This window comes from Mytilus trossulus, chromosome 9, assembly GCF_036588685.1.
Source record: "Mytilus trossulus isolate FHL-02 chromosome 9, PNRI_Mtr1.1.1.hap1, whole genome shotgun sequence".
Lineage (NCBI taxonomy): Eukaryota > Metazoa > Mollusca > Bivalvia > Mytilida > Mytilidae > Mytilus > Mytilus trossulus.
In genome coordinates, this window is record NC_086381.1 from 3,606,972 (window position 1) to 3,624,481 (window position 17,510).

The 17,510-nt window shown below is 33.1% G+C and overlaps 1 protein-coding gene across 1 annotated transcript; it reads left to right on the forward strand.

Annotated features, from left to right (window-relative positions):
• Positions 1 to 10,622: 10,622 nt before the first annotated feature.
• On the forward strand, positions 10,623 to 14,448 carry LOC134683501 (R3H domain-containing protein 2-like). The gene is made up of 2 exons (XM_063542812.1): positions 10,623 to 10,737; positions 12,367 to 14,448. The coding sequence occupies exons 1-2, from the start codon at positions 10,683 to 10,685 to the stop codon at positions 14,355 to 14,357; spliced, it is 2,046 nt and encodes a 681-aa protein (XP_063398882.1). The 5' UTR covers positions 10,623 to 10,682; the 3' UTR covers positions 14,358 to 14,448.
• Positions 14,449 to 17,510: the final 3,062 nt, after the last annotated feature.

Genomic DNA, 17,510 nt, shown 5'->3' on the forward strand with positions numbered 1-17,510 from the left:
GTGGATGTGACATCTTTAATGCTTACAGCACGTACTGTTAGTGGTTTAACTAAGTCTACTTCTTCTTCAAATGTGGACCACTGATTCCGGGCTCTTATACAGTATTTACAACCTCCACATGGAAGATTATTAAGTGGAATACTTGACAAGTACGAATTGCATTCATTAAGTGTATCTGGGATTCGTGAAAGAGCATCTGCGTTTACATGTTTTTTACCTGGTCTATGTTGAACTAACATGTTGTATTGTGATAGTTCCTCAATCCACCGAGCTAGTTGACCTTCAATATTCTTGAAATTTAACAGCCAAGTAAGACTATTATGATCTGTACGGACAACAAACTGGTTACCTAGTAAATAATGTCTATACCGCCTTGTAAAAGTGACAATAGCCAATAACTCCTTTCGAGTTGTACAATACTTTTTCTGAGCTGGCGTTAAAACCTTTACTTGAAAAGCTTATAGTTCTTTCTTTTCCATCTTGTAGTTGGCTAAGTTCAGCACCAATGGTTTTGTCTGAGGCATCAGTATCAAGTATGAAGGTAGCTTCTGGATCAGGATAGGCTAACACAGAAGAATTTACTAGTGCTATTTTTAGTTGTTCAAAAGCATTTTCCTGTTCTTCAGTCCATACAAACTCCGATTTTCCTCCTATTAATTTATGCAGAGACACAGCAATTTCAGTATAATTCTTTATGTGTTCCCTGTGGTAGTTTGTGAACCCGAGAAAAGATTCCAGCTCCTTTTTTTTCTTTGATCTTGGCCAACTTTTTACAGTCTGCATATTCTCCGGATTTACTGACATACCATCGTTGTTTACAATTTTTCCCAAAAACTTGACTTCTTTTTGAAATGAGAATCATTTGGACGGTTTAAGTTTTAAATTGTAGTACTGAAATCTTTTTAAGATGTGCAGAAGCTTAAATGATCATCAAAACTGTGACCTAAAACGATGACATCATCCAAATATGCAAGGCATTCTCTCCATGTCAGACCTTTCAAAACCAACTGAATGACTCGGCTGAAAGTAGCTGGTGAGTTATATAACCCAAAAGGCAGTCGGACATGCTCGAAAAGTCCATATTTCGTGACGAAAGCCGTTTTATGTCGATCTTTCTCATCGATCTCTATTTGCCAATATCCTGCAGCCATGTCCAACGTACTCATGTAGGCACTTCCTCTCAAAGTATCCATACAAGACTCAATCTTTGGCAAAAGAAAAACGTCCTTAGTTGTCACTTTATTAAGGGGACGAAAATCAATACAGTACCGCAGACTGCCGTCCTTCTTTCTTACTAAAACAGGACAGGAACACCAATCTGAAATAAAAGGTTTAATAACCCCCTTATCTAACATTTGACTAAGATGTTTTTCTTCTTCATTTTCAAATTTCAGTGGAGTTCTACGCATTTGTTGTTTAACTGCAGCTGCCTCCCCTGTGTGAATTCGATGTTTAATATCCCCATTAAACAATCCCAGATCCATGTCGCCTTTAGAAAAAATATTTTGAAATTCAATGAGTACTTCAGCAATCTTTATGCTATGATCTATGTCAAAATCTTTTACTGTTCGAGTATACAAATCTTTTAGGTGTTCTGGAATCTTAGAATTGAGTTCTTTTAATTTGTTGAGTTTATTTACAGAATTCTCATCTTTTAGTATAGTACAAATTGTTGTGGACGGGTTGAGAGAAAATCTGTCACCTTGGGGCGGACTGACAGAAAATCTATCACCTTGGGGCGGACTGACAGATAATATGTCACCTTGGGACGGACTGACAGAAAATCTTTCACCTTGAGGCGGACTGACAGAAAATCTGTCACCTTGGGATGGACCAGCAGAAACCCTGTCACCTACACGTACCTTTTCCATTGTCTCGAAATTACCAGTTGGCGAACTGACAGAAAGTCTGTCACTTATGGTTTCTAATGTTTTACACGAATTTGGATTATCGACATTGACAGAAACTCTGTCACTATGTACTTCAGGGTCTTCAGCCAAATCACCCTGAGCAGTTACAACGTTGTATATCTCCATACCAATACCAAATTTATGGCCACCTTTCAATGTGATAAAAGTGTCTGTGTCGTTTCGAAATACATCCTTCACGGTTTCATCCTTAGCAATTAAAGCATTTGGGGACAGAAGACCTTTTAAATTGGATTTCGGCTGAATGATTATATCATCAGCTGGGGGGTGATCAATTTCCATATCAACTATTTTTAAACTATGAGGTGGCACAAATGTTTTCTTTTTTATACTAATCCTGTATAAGTTTATTTCTTCTCCCTCGTTCCCAACAAAACAGACCGCTGGTATAGCCTCATTGTTTGCGTGGACTGTGTAGTTTGCCATATCAATAACTGCTCCAAATTTCTCCAAAAAATCAATACCCAGAATGATATTATCATTTATGTTAGCAGTTACAAACCTCCATTTTGATTTTAACTTCCCTATTTCAATAGGAATCTCCTCTGTATATCTAGCATCAATTTTAGAATTTTTTCCAGCTCCTCTCAAAACTAAATGTTCCTTTAGTTTAATTGTTGAATGCAAAAGTGGTAAAATTGAAGTACTCAAAACAAATATTTGTGCTGCACTATCTATTACAGCCTTAAATGTTCTGCCTAAAATTTTCATCTCAATGAACAAGGTTTTTGATTTTTTGCTTTTATCAAGTGAAAAAATTTCTTGAATCGAAAACTTCTGTTCTTGACCAGACATTTCTGTTGGCGGTTGGCCTGTATCATCTGAAAAGGTCAAGGATTGGCCTACATCCTTGGCCCTGAATCGTTTAAAGCTTTTGGTGATGGAGATCTATTACGATAGGGAGAACTGTTTCTGGGTTTCTTGCAATCCCTACTAAAATGACCTTCTTCCCCGCAATTGTAGCAATTACCTCTTGCAGGACTATTGTACCTTCTTTGTGGCGAAAAAGCTCGATCTGTTCCTTGTGGTGACCTTGACCTGTATTTTTTCCTTCCAATAATTGACCAGGACTACTTTTTTCCTCTTTTTCGGCTATTACTTTTTCTACCTTAAGCACAGTTTCTTTCTGCTGTAGTTGATTTTCTTTGAATATTCATGTATATCTTTAATTTCATCATTCTGTGATTTAATCATTTATTTCATTTGTTCAATTTGTTCCTCTTTCTGTTTTGCATAAATGTCTCTTTGTTGTTCAAAAGTAAGCCTCTGTTCTTCTATCTGTGCTTTACTCTGTTCAGAAATTTTCTCAATTTTTGTTTGAAAAGTCTCTGCCATATCATCTCTCGACTTTTCTACCGACAAAATCTTATGACGTAATGACTCAATAGTGTTTTTTAGAACCTCTTGACCTTCATCAGACTCCTCTGGGTGCAGTCCACAATGATTGGGGTGCTTCTGAAATCTCTTTAAGTTTATCTAAATTAAGTAATCCCTCTTCTTCTCTCTTTGCAATTATTGCTAAGGCTCTAGTTTCACCTATCCTTTTAATCGCTTTTAACTGCGTAAAGTTAGCTTTGTTTATATTTATCGGTTTCGCCATTTTATTTTACGCAATGTTTATAATTATGCGATTTATTATTTACTAAATAACCGTGTAGCGGTTTGTCGCAATCTGTCAGTCACACTGACACAATTATATAAATATGCAGTTTATCATTTACTGAATAACAAAATAGCGGATTGTCAGTAACACTGACACTGATTTATAACGATAAGATAATTGTTCAATGATTAGCCATATTGCGGAGTGTCAGTAAAACTGACACCAGGAATTTTTCAAAATTTTCAAATATTATCAAAGTAGGTATTTCTATGAAAACAAATGGATGTAAGGGCAAACGGTTGTCAGAAATTCTGACATTAAATTTCCATGATTTTTATACTCATGAAATATGTAATGTTCTTTTCTGTAGGTACAATAACTATTTGTTTTCTTTGTTGTGATTTTTCAGTTTTGCCGCCAAAATGTCAGGAAACAATGAATGTCTCGAGTCGATTTAAAGTAAATTCAAACCGACTTCTGACACCAATGTTGTAAAGGTGCAATAATTTGATATACCTTTCCTAATATAAGATGTCGTCTTGGTAGAATACCCTTATAGGGCAGGAATCCCAGGACTGGAGATCACCACAAGTGGGTCGTCTGAGCTCCGGATATATTCTGCGAGGTTCCGCAGTAAATACTAATTAAAGTTCCGGTAACAAATCTGGTTATGGCAATAACTTTCCGGACCTTTACTACATTATTGCTAAAAGTGTGTGTATATGGTTAACAGACCTTTTACCTTTTACCCTCGAAGATGTGTTTCTATATGAAGGAAACTAATAACCACGAAATATTTTTTTTCCATTATTCACTTTTACTGTATAGCTCTAGAAAGCATAACCTGTTAGGTAAAAGTGTCACTGACCTGCTTGAAATATACTAAATACCAAAAATATATTTAACCAAAACGCTGTCATGAAAATATGTGTCATAAGTTTATTATTGTTGCATATACATGTGATTGTTAGACGATCAGGAAAAATAAACTTTTTATAGGTCAATCATTTGGAATTATATACCAAGTCATATGTAGATTAATTTTAAGTTGTATTTATTCTTTGGAACAAATTATAGAAAATCTAAACAGAGACGAACAAGACCATAGGAAAAATAGAAACTCGTATGCTGATGAGAGATTGACAAAATCATGGCAAACCAAAACATCCAGAAAAATAACAAATAGACTAACAAAAGTTTGAAACATAGTGCATAAATTATAAAGATTTTGCCAAAGTGCAAAGCTGATTTAAGATGAATTTGGCTTAACTAATCTTTAATGTCAATGCTGGTCATATTAGTTCTTCACGTGTGTAGGTATACTACCTGGGCTTTAAAAGGTTGGGATCCAGCATTTTTGATGAAGTTAAATCCACAAATGCGCTTCGGACGAACAAAAACCTTTAAAGTGTTATTTTCATTGTAAATTTGAGATTATTACCTGTAAATTAATTCTTGTTTCGTCTATATACTATATATGACGTCCATTATCACTGAACTAGTATTTTCTTTTTGTTTGATGCTCAGCTAAAGCACGCCTCTTAGTGCGTTTTTTCTCGCTGCATTGAATACCGATTGGTGGCCTACGGCTTTTTTCCGCTCTTTGGTCGGGTTGTTGTCTCTTTGTCACATTCCCCTTTCCCTTCTCAATTCTATTGTTATCACATGTTTAAGAAAATTTGAGAATGAAGTAGGTTAATCGGCGAATGCACACATGAAACAAATACTTCTACTCAATTTTGATTAATAGCATATACATATGATAAACAAAACAAATCTCTATAGTAAGCCACGTGATATTAAATGCACACCTGTTGTTATTATGAGTGTTTTCCCACTGATATGTAGGCCAACCGAATGTGGGGAAACCCCTTAGGTGACCATAACATATCCATCTTGGGATATTGATAAATTGTTTGTGGTAGGCAGAAAAAAGAGTTATTACATGAAGTCATTTATAATATATTTATTTCAAAGTCACGACTGTGGTTAACATAATAAAAACATCTTGTTCTTAAAATCAGACACACAAAAAATTGAACTTATTCAAATTGTAATGAAAATCTAAAATCTAATTTCCCAATTCGATACAACAACATGTATTTTTTTTTGTAATTTCTGACATGTTTTTCTGTCACTTTAAAATGCATTAATTTGGTTTCATACGAATTTCTTTATAAGAATGTATCAATTAAATCATATTTTTATGTAAGCGATTGCAGTGTTTTTACACAATAAAAAGTTTAGGGGAAGTAGTTCGACATATCGATGTTTTGTTATATATGCAAAAAAGTAAAAACACAAAAATACTGAACTCCGAGGAAAATTCAAAAAGAAAAGTTCCAAATCTAATGGGAAAATCAAAAGTTCAAACACATCAAACGAATGGATAACAACTGTCATATTCCTGACTTGATACAGACATGAACAGTTATCACAGACAAAAATAATTTCTAGTATGACTATGATAATTGTTTATATAAAATAGTTTGTAATGTTTGTATATCAATGCGTAGATTCAGTAACATAATATTCTACAGTAAGAACAGTTCTATAGCTTCCTCGTTCTCAAATATACCATTCCTAGAAATGTCTTCAAATTACATGAAATCTTGAGAATGAAAAGATAACATTTTTATAAATGACGCACTGCAATAAGAGCTTCGGAAAATTAAATTGCTGCCATTTCATTTACCAGATGAAAATAAACTTTTTAAAATGGTGCGTACTAAACGCTTTTCTTGATTTAAAAATGTACCCAAAGGAACGGTCAAATCAAATATTTGAAAGCCATCCATAAGAACAAACGCACAAAGAGCTATATGACTTGCTATATAACGATTACTATATAATAGTCAATGAAACAATTAGAAGATGTTGTGCTATTACATTGGCACGACTCTGTTAAATCATGAAAATACTATAAGAAATTTAAAACTATGAAAAGTAGATAGTTGTTCTTCATTATCAAATTTATATAATAAAAGGACATGTGGGATAAATGAGGCAGCAGACCGATGCACCTATCCCCATAACATCTGAAGTCGCCTATAATATTTTATCAATGATATTATATCTATAATCCATCCGGACAGAATAATCACAATGTACGAACATGACTGTCTAATTATCTATGGAATTAGAAAAGATAAAGCTGATCTTCAAAAAAAAATATACTTATATGTAGTTTGATTTGTCATTTTCTATATAATTTTCTAAATATTTAAATAGTAGTAGTTGAACGTTGTTAGTAATAGTTCAAAAGGATTAAATGCAGATATTTAGAGGTTAATTGGGAGATTAGCAGTTTAAAACTTACAGACATGAAACGCAGTTGGGAAAAGTGTTGCCATTTTATTAACGAAATTTCATGCAAGATGTCTAATTTACAGACATGGTAATTATTATTATTAACCTAGATAATGTTCTAATTTCATAATTTGTTTTGCCAATTCATTCAACTGAGAGGTAGTAGGACACACTGTACAATATATTTACATGGTGTCTCTTCTTTTTCCTTCTGCTGCTGCTGGCGATAATGATAATGAGTTGATGTAAAGTTTGCGAACTTTTAAAAGTCAAGGAATTTAATTATACTTTATGGGACAGCTGTTTATCGATTTGATATACACTATAACCATGAGTGGTGATTCTGGCTTCTCTGATGTCAGATTGAGGTTATTAAAATGAAAAAAAAAACAAAAAAAAACCGTGCTGGTTCACATCCTATTATCAGTGGTCAGTATTGCTGATACAATTGGAAACGAATTCTGATGTACATTCTACCGCAAAGCGCATGGCCAGTGTGTATTTAGTAGACCGTTGGTTTTCCCGTTTGAATGGTTTTACACTAGTAGTTTTGGGCCTTTTATAGCTTGTTGTTCGGTGTGAGCCAAGGTTCCGTGTTGAAGGCCGTACTTTAACCTATAATGGTTTACTTTTTAAATTGTTATTTGGATGGAGAGTTGTCTCATTGGCACTCACACCACATCTTCCTATATCTATATAGCCAGCCGTTATCAATTTCTTCCAGAACTGCTTTAGCTGAGTCGGTAAAGTCGGCTGCTTTGAAACAAAGAGGTCACAGGATCAAAACCTTGACAGACAAGTTGTTCTGAATTGAGAATTATGCTATTCGATTACGCTTTTTTCAAATATCTTGAGAAGAATATCATGAGAATCATTGCATGATTAATTTCCTATTTCCTCCAATATGTACCATGTACTCTTAGCGACTCTTTCAAATATTATTGCTTTTTTTTTTACAAATTTCTCATAATATATATTTTCGGATGCGCTAAATTATTATTTGTCTGTTTAATCTATAAGCCAATGGTGCAACGTATAATACATCATTGTATTTCCAATGTTTAGGTTTGTAAGCAACTGGTAAATCGAGAAACGTCCATTCAGCGCATGCCATTTCTCAAAACGTTTATTTTGATGATTCTTTATCAGGAGATCAGAAGAATGCATTTATCATATGTAATTTAACTCTCTAAAATATAATAACGCTTGTAGACATATGATTTAACACTTGAACATGTGATCTGGAGATTGCGTAATGGTTTGTTTTTCAAACCTATTTTTTTCTATCCAAGTAACAATTTATAAACAGTAAACTATCATTGGTCAAGATACGGCCTCCCAACAAGACAACTATGCATACCAGAGAAAAAATTGACAATGATGTTAGCTCACAATGTAGGGAATGTAGGAACATTAACGGTACCATTTTTTCTGCACCAGATGCGCATTTCGACAATGCATGTCTCTTCAGTGATGCTCGTGGCCAAAATATGTAAAATCCAAAGCTTATATAAAAGATAAAGAGCTATAATCCAAAAGTTCCAAAAATTATAGCCAAATCCATGAAAGGAATCAGAGCTTTGCATGAGGGAGATACATTCCTTAATTTATAATAATTTCTATTATTCCATATTGATAAAATTTGAGTAGGTTTTATTTTTATATGAATGTGATTTTGAATAAATAAGCATATTCACCTGCGTAAAAAGGATATTCACCGCGCAAAACGTCGCGTGCTTTTACATGTTTAATTTTGGTAAAAAACGTTTGATCTACAATTGATTTTGGTAAATATTTTCCATAACATTCATTTTTCTTGGAATATGGAATAAAACATTTACTGTCTTTTGTTTCGGTAAATATGTGGTTTAATTGACTTTTGAAAACTGATATTCACTTCGGCCGTTGGCCTCAGTGAATATCAGTTTTTCAAAAGTCAATAAAACCACATATTTACCTCATCAAAAGACAGTAATTGTATAATATTTTGTAATTATTTTAGTAATTGAATTTTAGTATTTTCATGCTATTGGTTTCATTTCCTATACAATCTACTGAATTTTCATCAGATACATAAATGTATATAATATTTTAGTGATAAATTTTAACATTGTCATAAAGCGGTATGTATTGCATGTCATTAAACCAGATTCTACCCACCATTCTTTCTAAATATTTCTTGTACTAAGTCAGGAATATGCAGTTATTATATAAAATTTCGCTTTTATGTTTGTTTTTTTTGGCGATTGTTTTTGTTTCACCTAGGTGTTCCTGTTGGTATTTTTAAATGATGTGTTTCCATCGGTTTTGGTCCAAAGCCCGATTTGTTTTCTCTCAATCGATTTATGACTTTTGAACACCGGTATACTTCTGTTGCCTTAATTTCAATTACAATTTAGGTAACGCATTGTCCATACTTCTTCATACTCCTATTCAATCCGATGAGCTTGCATTTAAGCAATGTCGTATTTAAATTGGTTTATCTCTCGCTGGCTATCATATGCCCGCATTACGGGTAGTTTCTGTAGCTGCGATTTCTCATGAAATAGCACTCAAAGCAATGCATACTTTTATTTCGTCTGGTGAGCTAACAATTTATAACATGCATGGATCATCTTTTTGTTTTGTGACAAGCTTTATGCTGTTTAACTCTACTAGTAAATATTTCACGATAAACAAAAGTATGAACTCCATTATACCATAAAAATAATAAATGGGAAAAGCTTATGAATTATCCAATCAATAACATTACATTTTTGTATTCACACAGGATGATTAAAAAATTATGATATTTCACAGACACACACCTATCTATTGCTGAAGACAGAAGTATTAAGTTTGATTGTGTATGGGATATTGTTTCTTTCATACTGTAAATTTAGAAATTATTTCGATGTTTTTATTATTGCGAAAACTGCAACAGAATTATAATCGCAATAATTTAAATTTGCATTTTAGTACCTTTCATATTAATTAAATTTGGATTTTTGTTCAAATCACAAAAACAAAAATCAAACCTAAGTCCAAAATGACAACATCGCAATACTGAATACACGCATTCTAAATTTACAACATATACCGCACAATTTTTTTTATTCACATGTTGTTCTTATTCAACATCACGTTTCCTATTAAAAACTGAAAACACCACGTTTAATAATGCTATGCGTCTGACGCGCTTTTCTGGATTTACCTTCACCAGGAACGCTCAAAGCCAAACATTTGAAATCCGAAGATGTATTAGTACCGAAACCGTTGACCGAAATATGATATATATACTTCAAATAAACCGAATGACAAATAGTCTCACTCCTTCTATAATTAGCTTCGTGGAACAGTTCTAGAGAAAACAGGAGTGGCATTAAAGATTACTATACCATTCAATTTACTTTGTTATACAAGACATGAGAAGACATAATTTATATATAAATGTAAGCTAAGACGACTATTTTAAAAAATTGTGGTAATTTCCCAGTTTTCTTTAAGGTTAATGAAAGGTCTTACAGAAAAACAATATATCATTATCCATTAAATACCTTGTGGGAGATGATCAGGTAAAAAACGTATTGGATCTTAACAAAATATACGTACATTTATCATAAATATGTCATTATTTACATGCTAATTATAGATGAATTTGTACGGTAGTTATCCTCTGTCAAAACGATGATTGTCAATGATGATATCACCTGACGTTTAAGATGCATTAACCAATGAAAAACGTCTATTGATTGAATTGAAATATTTCATTGTCATACTATACGATGGCGCGAAGATGACGATATAAAACGAAAAAAAGTTGAAATAATTAACATTATCGTAAAGTTGTTTGGGAGATAACAATGAAGACATCGGCTATTGTGACTCTTTTGTTGATTCATATATATCTAGCAAACGGTGAGTTGAATATTTTTAAAAGCAATCAATTATCAGGTATTCGTTTTTTTTTTTAATAAAATAAATCATTTATTGCACATTTCTCTGCTAATTACAACTTACTCGACTCACAGCATTCAGTCGGGTATCCCTGTAAATTAGTTAAACAACCAGAGAGACTATACAATGAAATTAATATATATCAAATTTGATTAGTTATACAGTTATAATATAGTAATAATATATAAATACATTGACAATTTTTTTTTTTACAGTTTCCTCATATTACGTAATTACGGAATTTTTACTATCTATTGTCTGATATTGTTTATATATTTTATCAGGTATTCGTAACTATTTTCCCACTTTACGTGTAAGGCAATTTCTTATTATATATTTTAATAGTTATGTAGAAAAAGAGTTAAACAATAAACTGCATTAAGTCTGATAACGTTATTATATTTGAATTTCAAACAAAATAAGATTAAAAAAATATAAAAGATAGGTTTGGGAAACAAGCTTTTGTTTGGTTGATTTTAGTTGGATTATCTTTCCGCAATCCCCGAGTCTTTTCAGATCAGTACTTTGTGTCGTTTATTTTTTTATTAGTTGTGTTCATTTGTCAATCACTTCTATTCCGTTTTTTTTATATTATAAACGGGTAACACCGATGCATTTCTTAAATTTTGTTTTGTTTTACTAAATGTTAAAATGAAACTGACATCATTCTTACAAGAATCTAAGCCTGGTATAATGAATTTATGTAAACTATGGAACTTTTCAAAGTCAATAACCCTTACCATAGTACAGCGCCAAATGATATACAAATATTTATACAACTACATACAAAGTATCATTAACTTAATATAGGTTTTCCTCTTAAACTGACTTATCCGCACTTTTTGTTTATCTCTCGAATAAATTTTCTCATATAATCAAAAACCTAAATATGGTAATATGTAAACGTCAATGAACCATGATGGAGGGGACTGATATATTAAGTCCATAATAATGATAAAATTGAGAATAATAATGGTATATGTTTATGCTAGTCCAATAACACACCAACTAGCATTAGCTTATTGTAAGTGTTTCTTAACATTTTTATTTCCCCGTAAAATGATATAATTACAAACTTTAATATGTTAATAGCTTAAACATCAAACGTTTTAATGCCAAAGGAACATTATTGAGATTGCGTGGTCCAATATTTTTCTTTGAAATTACATGTGCCAAATATAAATGATTTTATCAACTCAATCACATGGTGGTTCAAAACCAGATAGATAAATCTAAACAAACACATATTTACATACAGACACTTTCATTCATACTTTCACACAACTATCATACCGATTGAAATTGATTGATCACAACAACACTTTAATGTTGTATAAATAGTGTAACACAACTGCACATCTCCGCGACTTCAACGTGGCGAGAAAAACACCAAACACGACAGGTAGAACATTATTATAAGCTTACTAAACTTTATAAGTTAAAGCAGCATACAATTCAGTCAGAAACTTATATCTTTATTAATCTTAATCTTTATTTTATTCATAAATTATTCAACTTTTAATGTATAATGATTTGAATGATTTAATACAAGTTTTAATATTTCTAACCTCAATATTTATTTAATTTCAGGACATTCGTATCGGTATGATAGAAACAAGAAAGTGTTCAGATCGAAAGTGAAGAAACGTCTCCTAGAAGATTTCTCACGTAAGAACCGTCTCCTGGAAGATTTCAAGAAGTCATCAGGTCCATGTCCACCTGTGGCATGTGAACAGGAATTTATTCCAGACGAATGTCGGATGAAAACCTATTTTTATAAAAACGGTTACAAATGTCAAGGATGTGATAATAACAAATGTTCAAAGAGGGTTACAGATTTAAAACGTTTGGTCAAAAAAATACATTCAATAAAACAGAAAAATATTAGACCGATTCAACAAAAAACAGTCAAAGTTATTGAAGTCCATGCTGAAAAAGAGGAAAGAAGACCATCTATCCGAGATAATTTTCCAGACATTTTAGTTCGAACGCCTTTTGATAATGTTCACCATACAGATAACTTTCCAGAATCGTCCGATCGATTGCATCCAGACATCCGCAGCAATCTAGGTTCTTTATCTGATTCAGCTGTTCGGCTTCCCCAAGACAACATTCGAAGGCGAGGTTCTTTACCCGATTTGTCCGTTCGACTGCCCCCAAACAACATTGGAAGTCTAGGTTCCTTTTCTGATTCATCCATTCTAGTTTCCCCAGATATCTTACGAAATGAAGAATCTTTATTTGATAATTCAGTGCGGCTGCGCCCAGACAACGTTGTGAGTCGTGATCCTTCACCCGATTCATCAGTTCGATTGTTTCAAGATAACGTTGAACCCTTAAGTCCGTTTCCAGGCTCGTCAGTTCGGTTACCAGCAGACAGTGTCGGACCAAACGATACCCCAGTTGCTCCACCACCACGACCAGTTTCTCCGATTCCTGCTGCACAACCAGATTCCCCGCTACCTGCAATTCTCCAAGACTTGCCGCCACCTGCTGCACGACCAGATTCTCCTCTACGTACAATATTACCAGACTTGCCTCCACCTGCTGCACTACCAGTTTCACCGCCAGTTCAACCAATAATAACACCCGACGTTGGACAACAAACAAGAGATCCTCTATCTGTTCTCAATGCGCCTCCATCCGACAATGAATTCGCCAACAGAGTAAGATTTGACAGCAGCAATGCAAACTTGTTACTACCACCAGTTGATACTGAAAATGTTCAGAATCCATTGATGAATCAAAATACAATGCAGAATCCGTTTTTACAAAATATCCCAGCACCATTTCAAGGTCAACAAAATAATAATCCTTGGCCTCAAATTCCGGGGTTTATGCCTCAAAATTTACAAGGTGGAGGTCAATCCCCTGAAATGCAATTAGTTCAAAATCAGCAGATATTGGACCAACTCAGAGGACAACAAGCTGCATTAGAATTTCAAATACAACAATTAAGAGGTCAGCAGCAGGTTCCAGCATTTGGACAATTCCCTATGCCTCAGTTTCCTACTGGTGGAATACCACAGACTCAACAAGGTTTTCCTAATAATGGAATTCCTCCAAATTTTCAAGGTTTTCCAGCCAATGGAGTAAATACAAATCTACAGGGACAAGGATTCCCGGGTTTTGTACCACAAGGATTCCAAGGTTTTGGACAAAACACAAACCCGTTTATGACTGGAATGCAACAACCAGTTTCAAACCAAAATTTAGGACCTAACCCAAATGGTCAAGTTTCTCAGTTCCTGAACCAGTTGCCTCCTGTTCCAGGCATTAATTCTAACTTTCAAGGTCAAGTACCTTTGAATGGAAACTTTCAAGGGCAAGTGCCTTTAAATGGAAATTTTCCAGGTCAACCGCCTTTAAATGGAAATTTTCCAGGTCAAGCGCCTTTAAATGGAAACTTTCCAGGACCTGCGTTAACCGCCTCAAACCCATGGGCATCTGTTCAAGGATTTGCGAATCAAGGCCAAAGTAATGTTCAAACATCAAATACAGGTGGTTTTGTTGATCCCGTAACAAACCAAGCTTTACCGGCAAGCTCTAACAGTTTTCATGGTCCCATTGCTCAACAGTAATTATATTTATTGTTTGTTATTTTATTAACTCTGAATTGACTACTTATTTATTTGGCAAGCAGATTACAAGCATACATAGAAATCCATACTTTTATTTTATAAAATAAAAATTATTATTTACAGTTGTTAATCTTATTGATTGACCATCAATGCAATCAAACATAATTTGGCCTGTACCTTTTCATTAGAGCGGTACTGCTGAATTTTATTTATGACAAACCGTACATATGACGCACAAATTTACAAACCTGTAAACCTTTTTTTTTACCTATATGAAATTAACGAATTACCGGCTTTTGACAGGTATTTCTGTATTGTACTGGGAAGTTTCGAGTTATCTATTAATTCTTTGTTTAAATTCAAAAGACAATAGAAAACACCTGGGAAAATATAACAGTCAAATATACAGAACGCAAACAAATAATAGTTATCAAAAGTACCAGGATTATAATTTTATACGCCAGACGCGCGTTTCGTCTACATAAGACTCACCAGTGACGCTCAGATCAAAACAGTTAAAAAGCCAAATAAATACGAAGATGAAGAGCATTATGGATCCAAAATTCCAATAAGTTGTGCCAAATACGGATAAGGTAATCTACTCCTGTGGTAAGAAAATCCTTAGTTTTTCGAAAAGTTTTTATATAAATAAATAACCAATTAAAAACGGAGACAAAACAGATTACCACTATTTTGTTAAATGTCGTAGTAGTATCCGACGTCAAATTATTCGTTTGAATTAACCATATTTCATTGAGAAAAAATTCTGACTAACAATTTGTATGTTAAGGATTATTAAAAATAACTATTGCAAACCTCTGCCAGATTTGGTGTTATAAATGTCTTTTTGATTTGCAGTTTCGCATAAATCTTTAATAGAGATGGAATATTTTGGTTTTTAAATTTGTCACCAAAATGATGACATTTTATTATCACTATGTGTATATATCAAAACTGATCGTTACAGAATTAAAAGCAGAGCTAAGTCTCCCTTATACCTTAACAAGGTTCCTGGAAATTTACAGAAAAAATCGGACAGCAGTGTGTTAACTAAAGACTTTAAAACAGTAAACAATTACACGTATCTTATCTAACGATAAAATAAACACAATCAGTAGTTAGCTTTGGTTAACTATCTTGTTAATAGTTTACGGGGTTTATATAAACAAAAGCAACACGATATGTTTCTAGGTATAACTGGTACTACGAACCACCCTATACGAATAGATACCATAGATATAATGACGTATAGTTTATCTCCTCGCTCATTTCATGATACAATCAGCAATTTTAACTGCAGACTTTGATCTTGAGCAAACTCAATTAAATGAGGTTTCGTTTTGTAAATTTCACATTCCCGAGTAATAGTAAAAATAACACCTGCCAATTTTTTGTCATTTTTTACAATTTCTAATATGACGTCACTTGCAATTGGCTTTAAGGTTTCAACTTATTCGGATGTGTCTAATCAGGTTATGTAATGTATTTTGGTTGTTTCCTGTAATTAGTTAATACTTCAGTTTTATCATATATCTTTTGTATAGTCATTTTATAAAATGTACTGTTTTTAAAAGTAAAGACTATTCTAAATAATAGGATGTTCTTGTACCTAATAGAAAACCCTGGCCGTTTTTGGCACAACCTTTTTGAACTTTTGGTACTCGATGCTGTTAAAATTTGTACTTGTTTCGGCTTTCAAACTTTTGAATCTGGGCGTCACTATCAAGTCTTGTGTGGACAACATGCACTTCTGGCGTATTAAAATTTTAAACTTGTTGCCTTTTGTTAGCTATTATTCGTGTGTTTCTTTGTCAATTGTGTTCTTCTATTTATTTATATTGTAGTTCTGTAATGTTGTGTTGTCATTTGAATGTTATATTTTACATGGCCATAAAAGAGGGAGGTTTGGCATGCCAGGTCCAATCCACCATTTTGACCTTTAAAAATGTCCTTAACCAAATTAGGAAAAGAGCCATTGTTATATTATATAGTTCGATTCTGTGTGTGATACATTTTAACAATCTGTTTCCGTTGTGTCGTTTGTTTTCTCTTATTTTTGAGTGTGTATTTACATTACTATAAAACGTGTCACGGTACTTATCTATCTAAAAATTCATATATTTGGTTTTGATGTTATATTTGTTTTTCTCATAGGAAAGTGTCTTATGCTTAGTCCGTTTCTGTGTGTGTTACATTGTTATATTGTGTCGGTGTCCTCCTCTTATATTAAATGCGTTTCCCTCAGTTTAGTTCGTTATCTTGATTTAGTTTTTTGTCCATGGTTTTATGAGTTCTGAACTACATAGGGCAACGTTTTGCATTTTAAAATGTTTTTCAATACACAAAATCCATCTCTCTAAACATTGTACAAACAAATTATATATATACAAAACAAAACAACGCAATGTGGACAAGTAAATATTGTAGCTTTAAAAAATATGATAAAGAAAATGTGTTAATTAAAAATGAACCTTTACAAAGAGCATTCGCCAGCTGGAAACCATGGCTCGATTTTCCTAATGTACTATGGAATTAATTACTATGAGTGTGTGTATATGTAGTTTGTTGGTAATAAAAACATTGCCAAAAAAAAAAATAATGAATGAGAGACAACATGTTGAATTAAGTAATAGATGCCTTTTTAAAAAAAATAATATTTGGTTGTTAAAGTGTTGACTGGAGGCAGTGAAGCACATTTGCATGAGGCGCTTCCGCGCTTCAGTCTATACAAGTGTACACTGTCAACACTTTCATATGCCAATAAAATTAAGTAGCATTAATTTTCTTATGATGACCAGACCACGGAAAAAGTTTTGTTACGCTTTTCTGTTATTCTGGTGAGGATTATTTTTGTAGAAGTACGTGTCATCACGAATATAACATTTTATTTTCATATGCAGGATTTTGAAAAGACGCGCTATTAATTTATCCAATCAAACTAACATATAATAAATGTACTAATAGGTAATCATTTAGATGTTTTAAGCTGTCAGATGTTATATCAGGTGTGGTAACAATAGTTTATCGATGTTTTATTCTTGTAAATAAATTAAAATTTGGAAAATCAAAAGCTCACACATATTAGACGAATGGATAACAACTGTCGTATTCCTTACTTAGTACAGGAATTATGTTATGTAGACCTTGGCGAAT

Excerpts from the sequence above, each read along its gene's own strand:
- LOC134683501 (XM_063542812.1), top strand. The coding sequence starts at position 10,683 with ATGAAGACATCGGCTATTGTGACTCTTTTGTTGATTCATATATATCTA. Across the intron at positions 10,738-12,366 it reads TCATATATATCTAGCAAACG|GACATTCGTATCGGTATGAT; the intron begins GTGAGTTGAATA and ends ATTTAATTTCAG.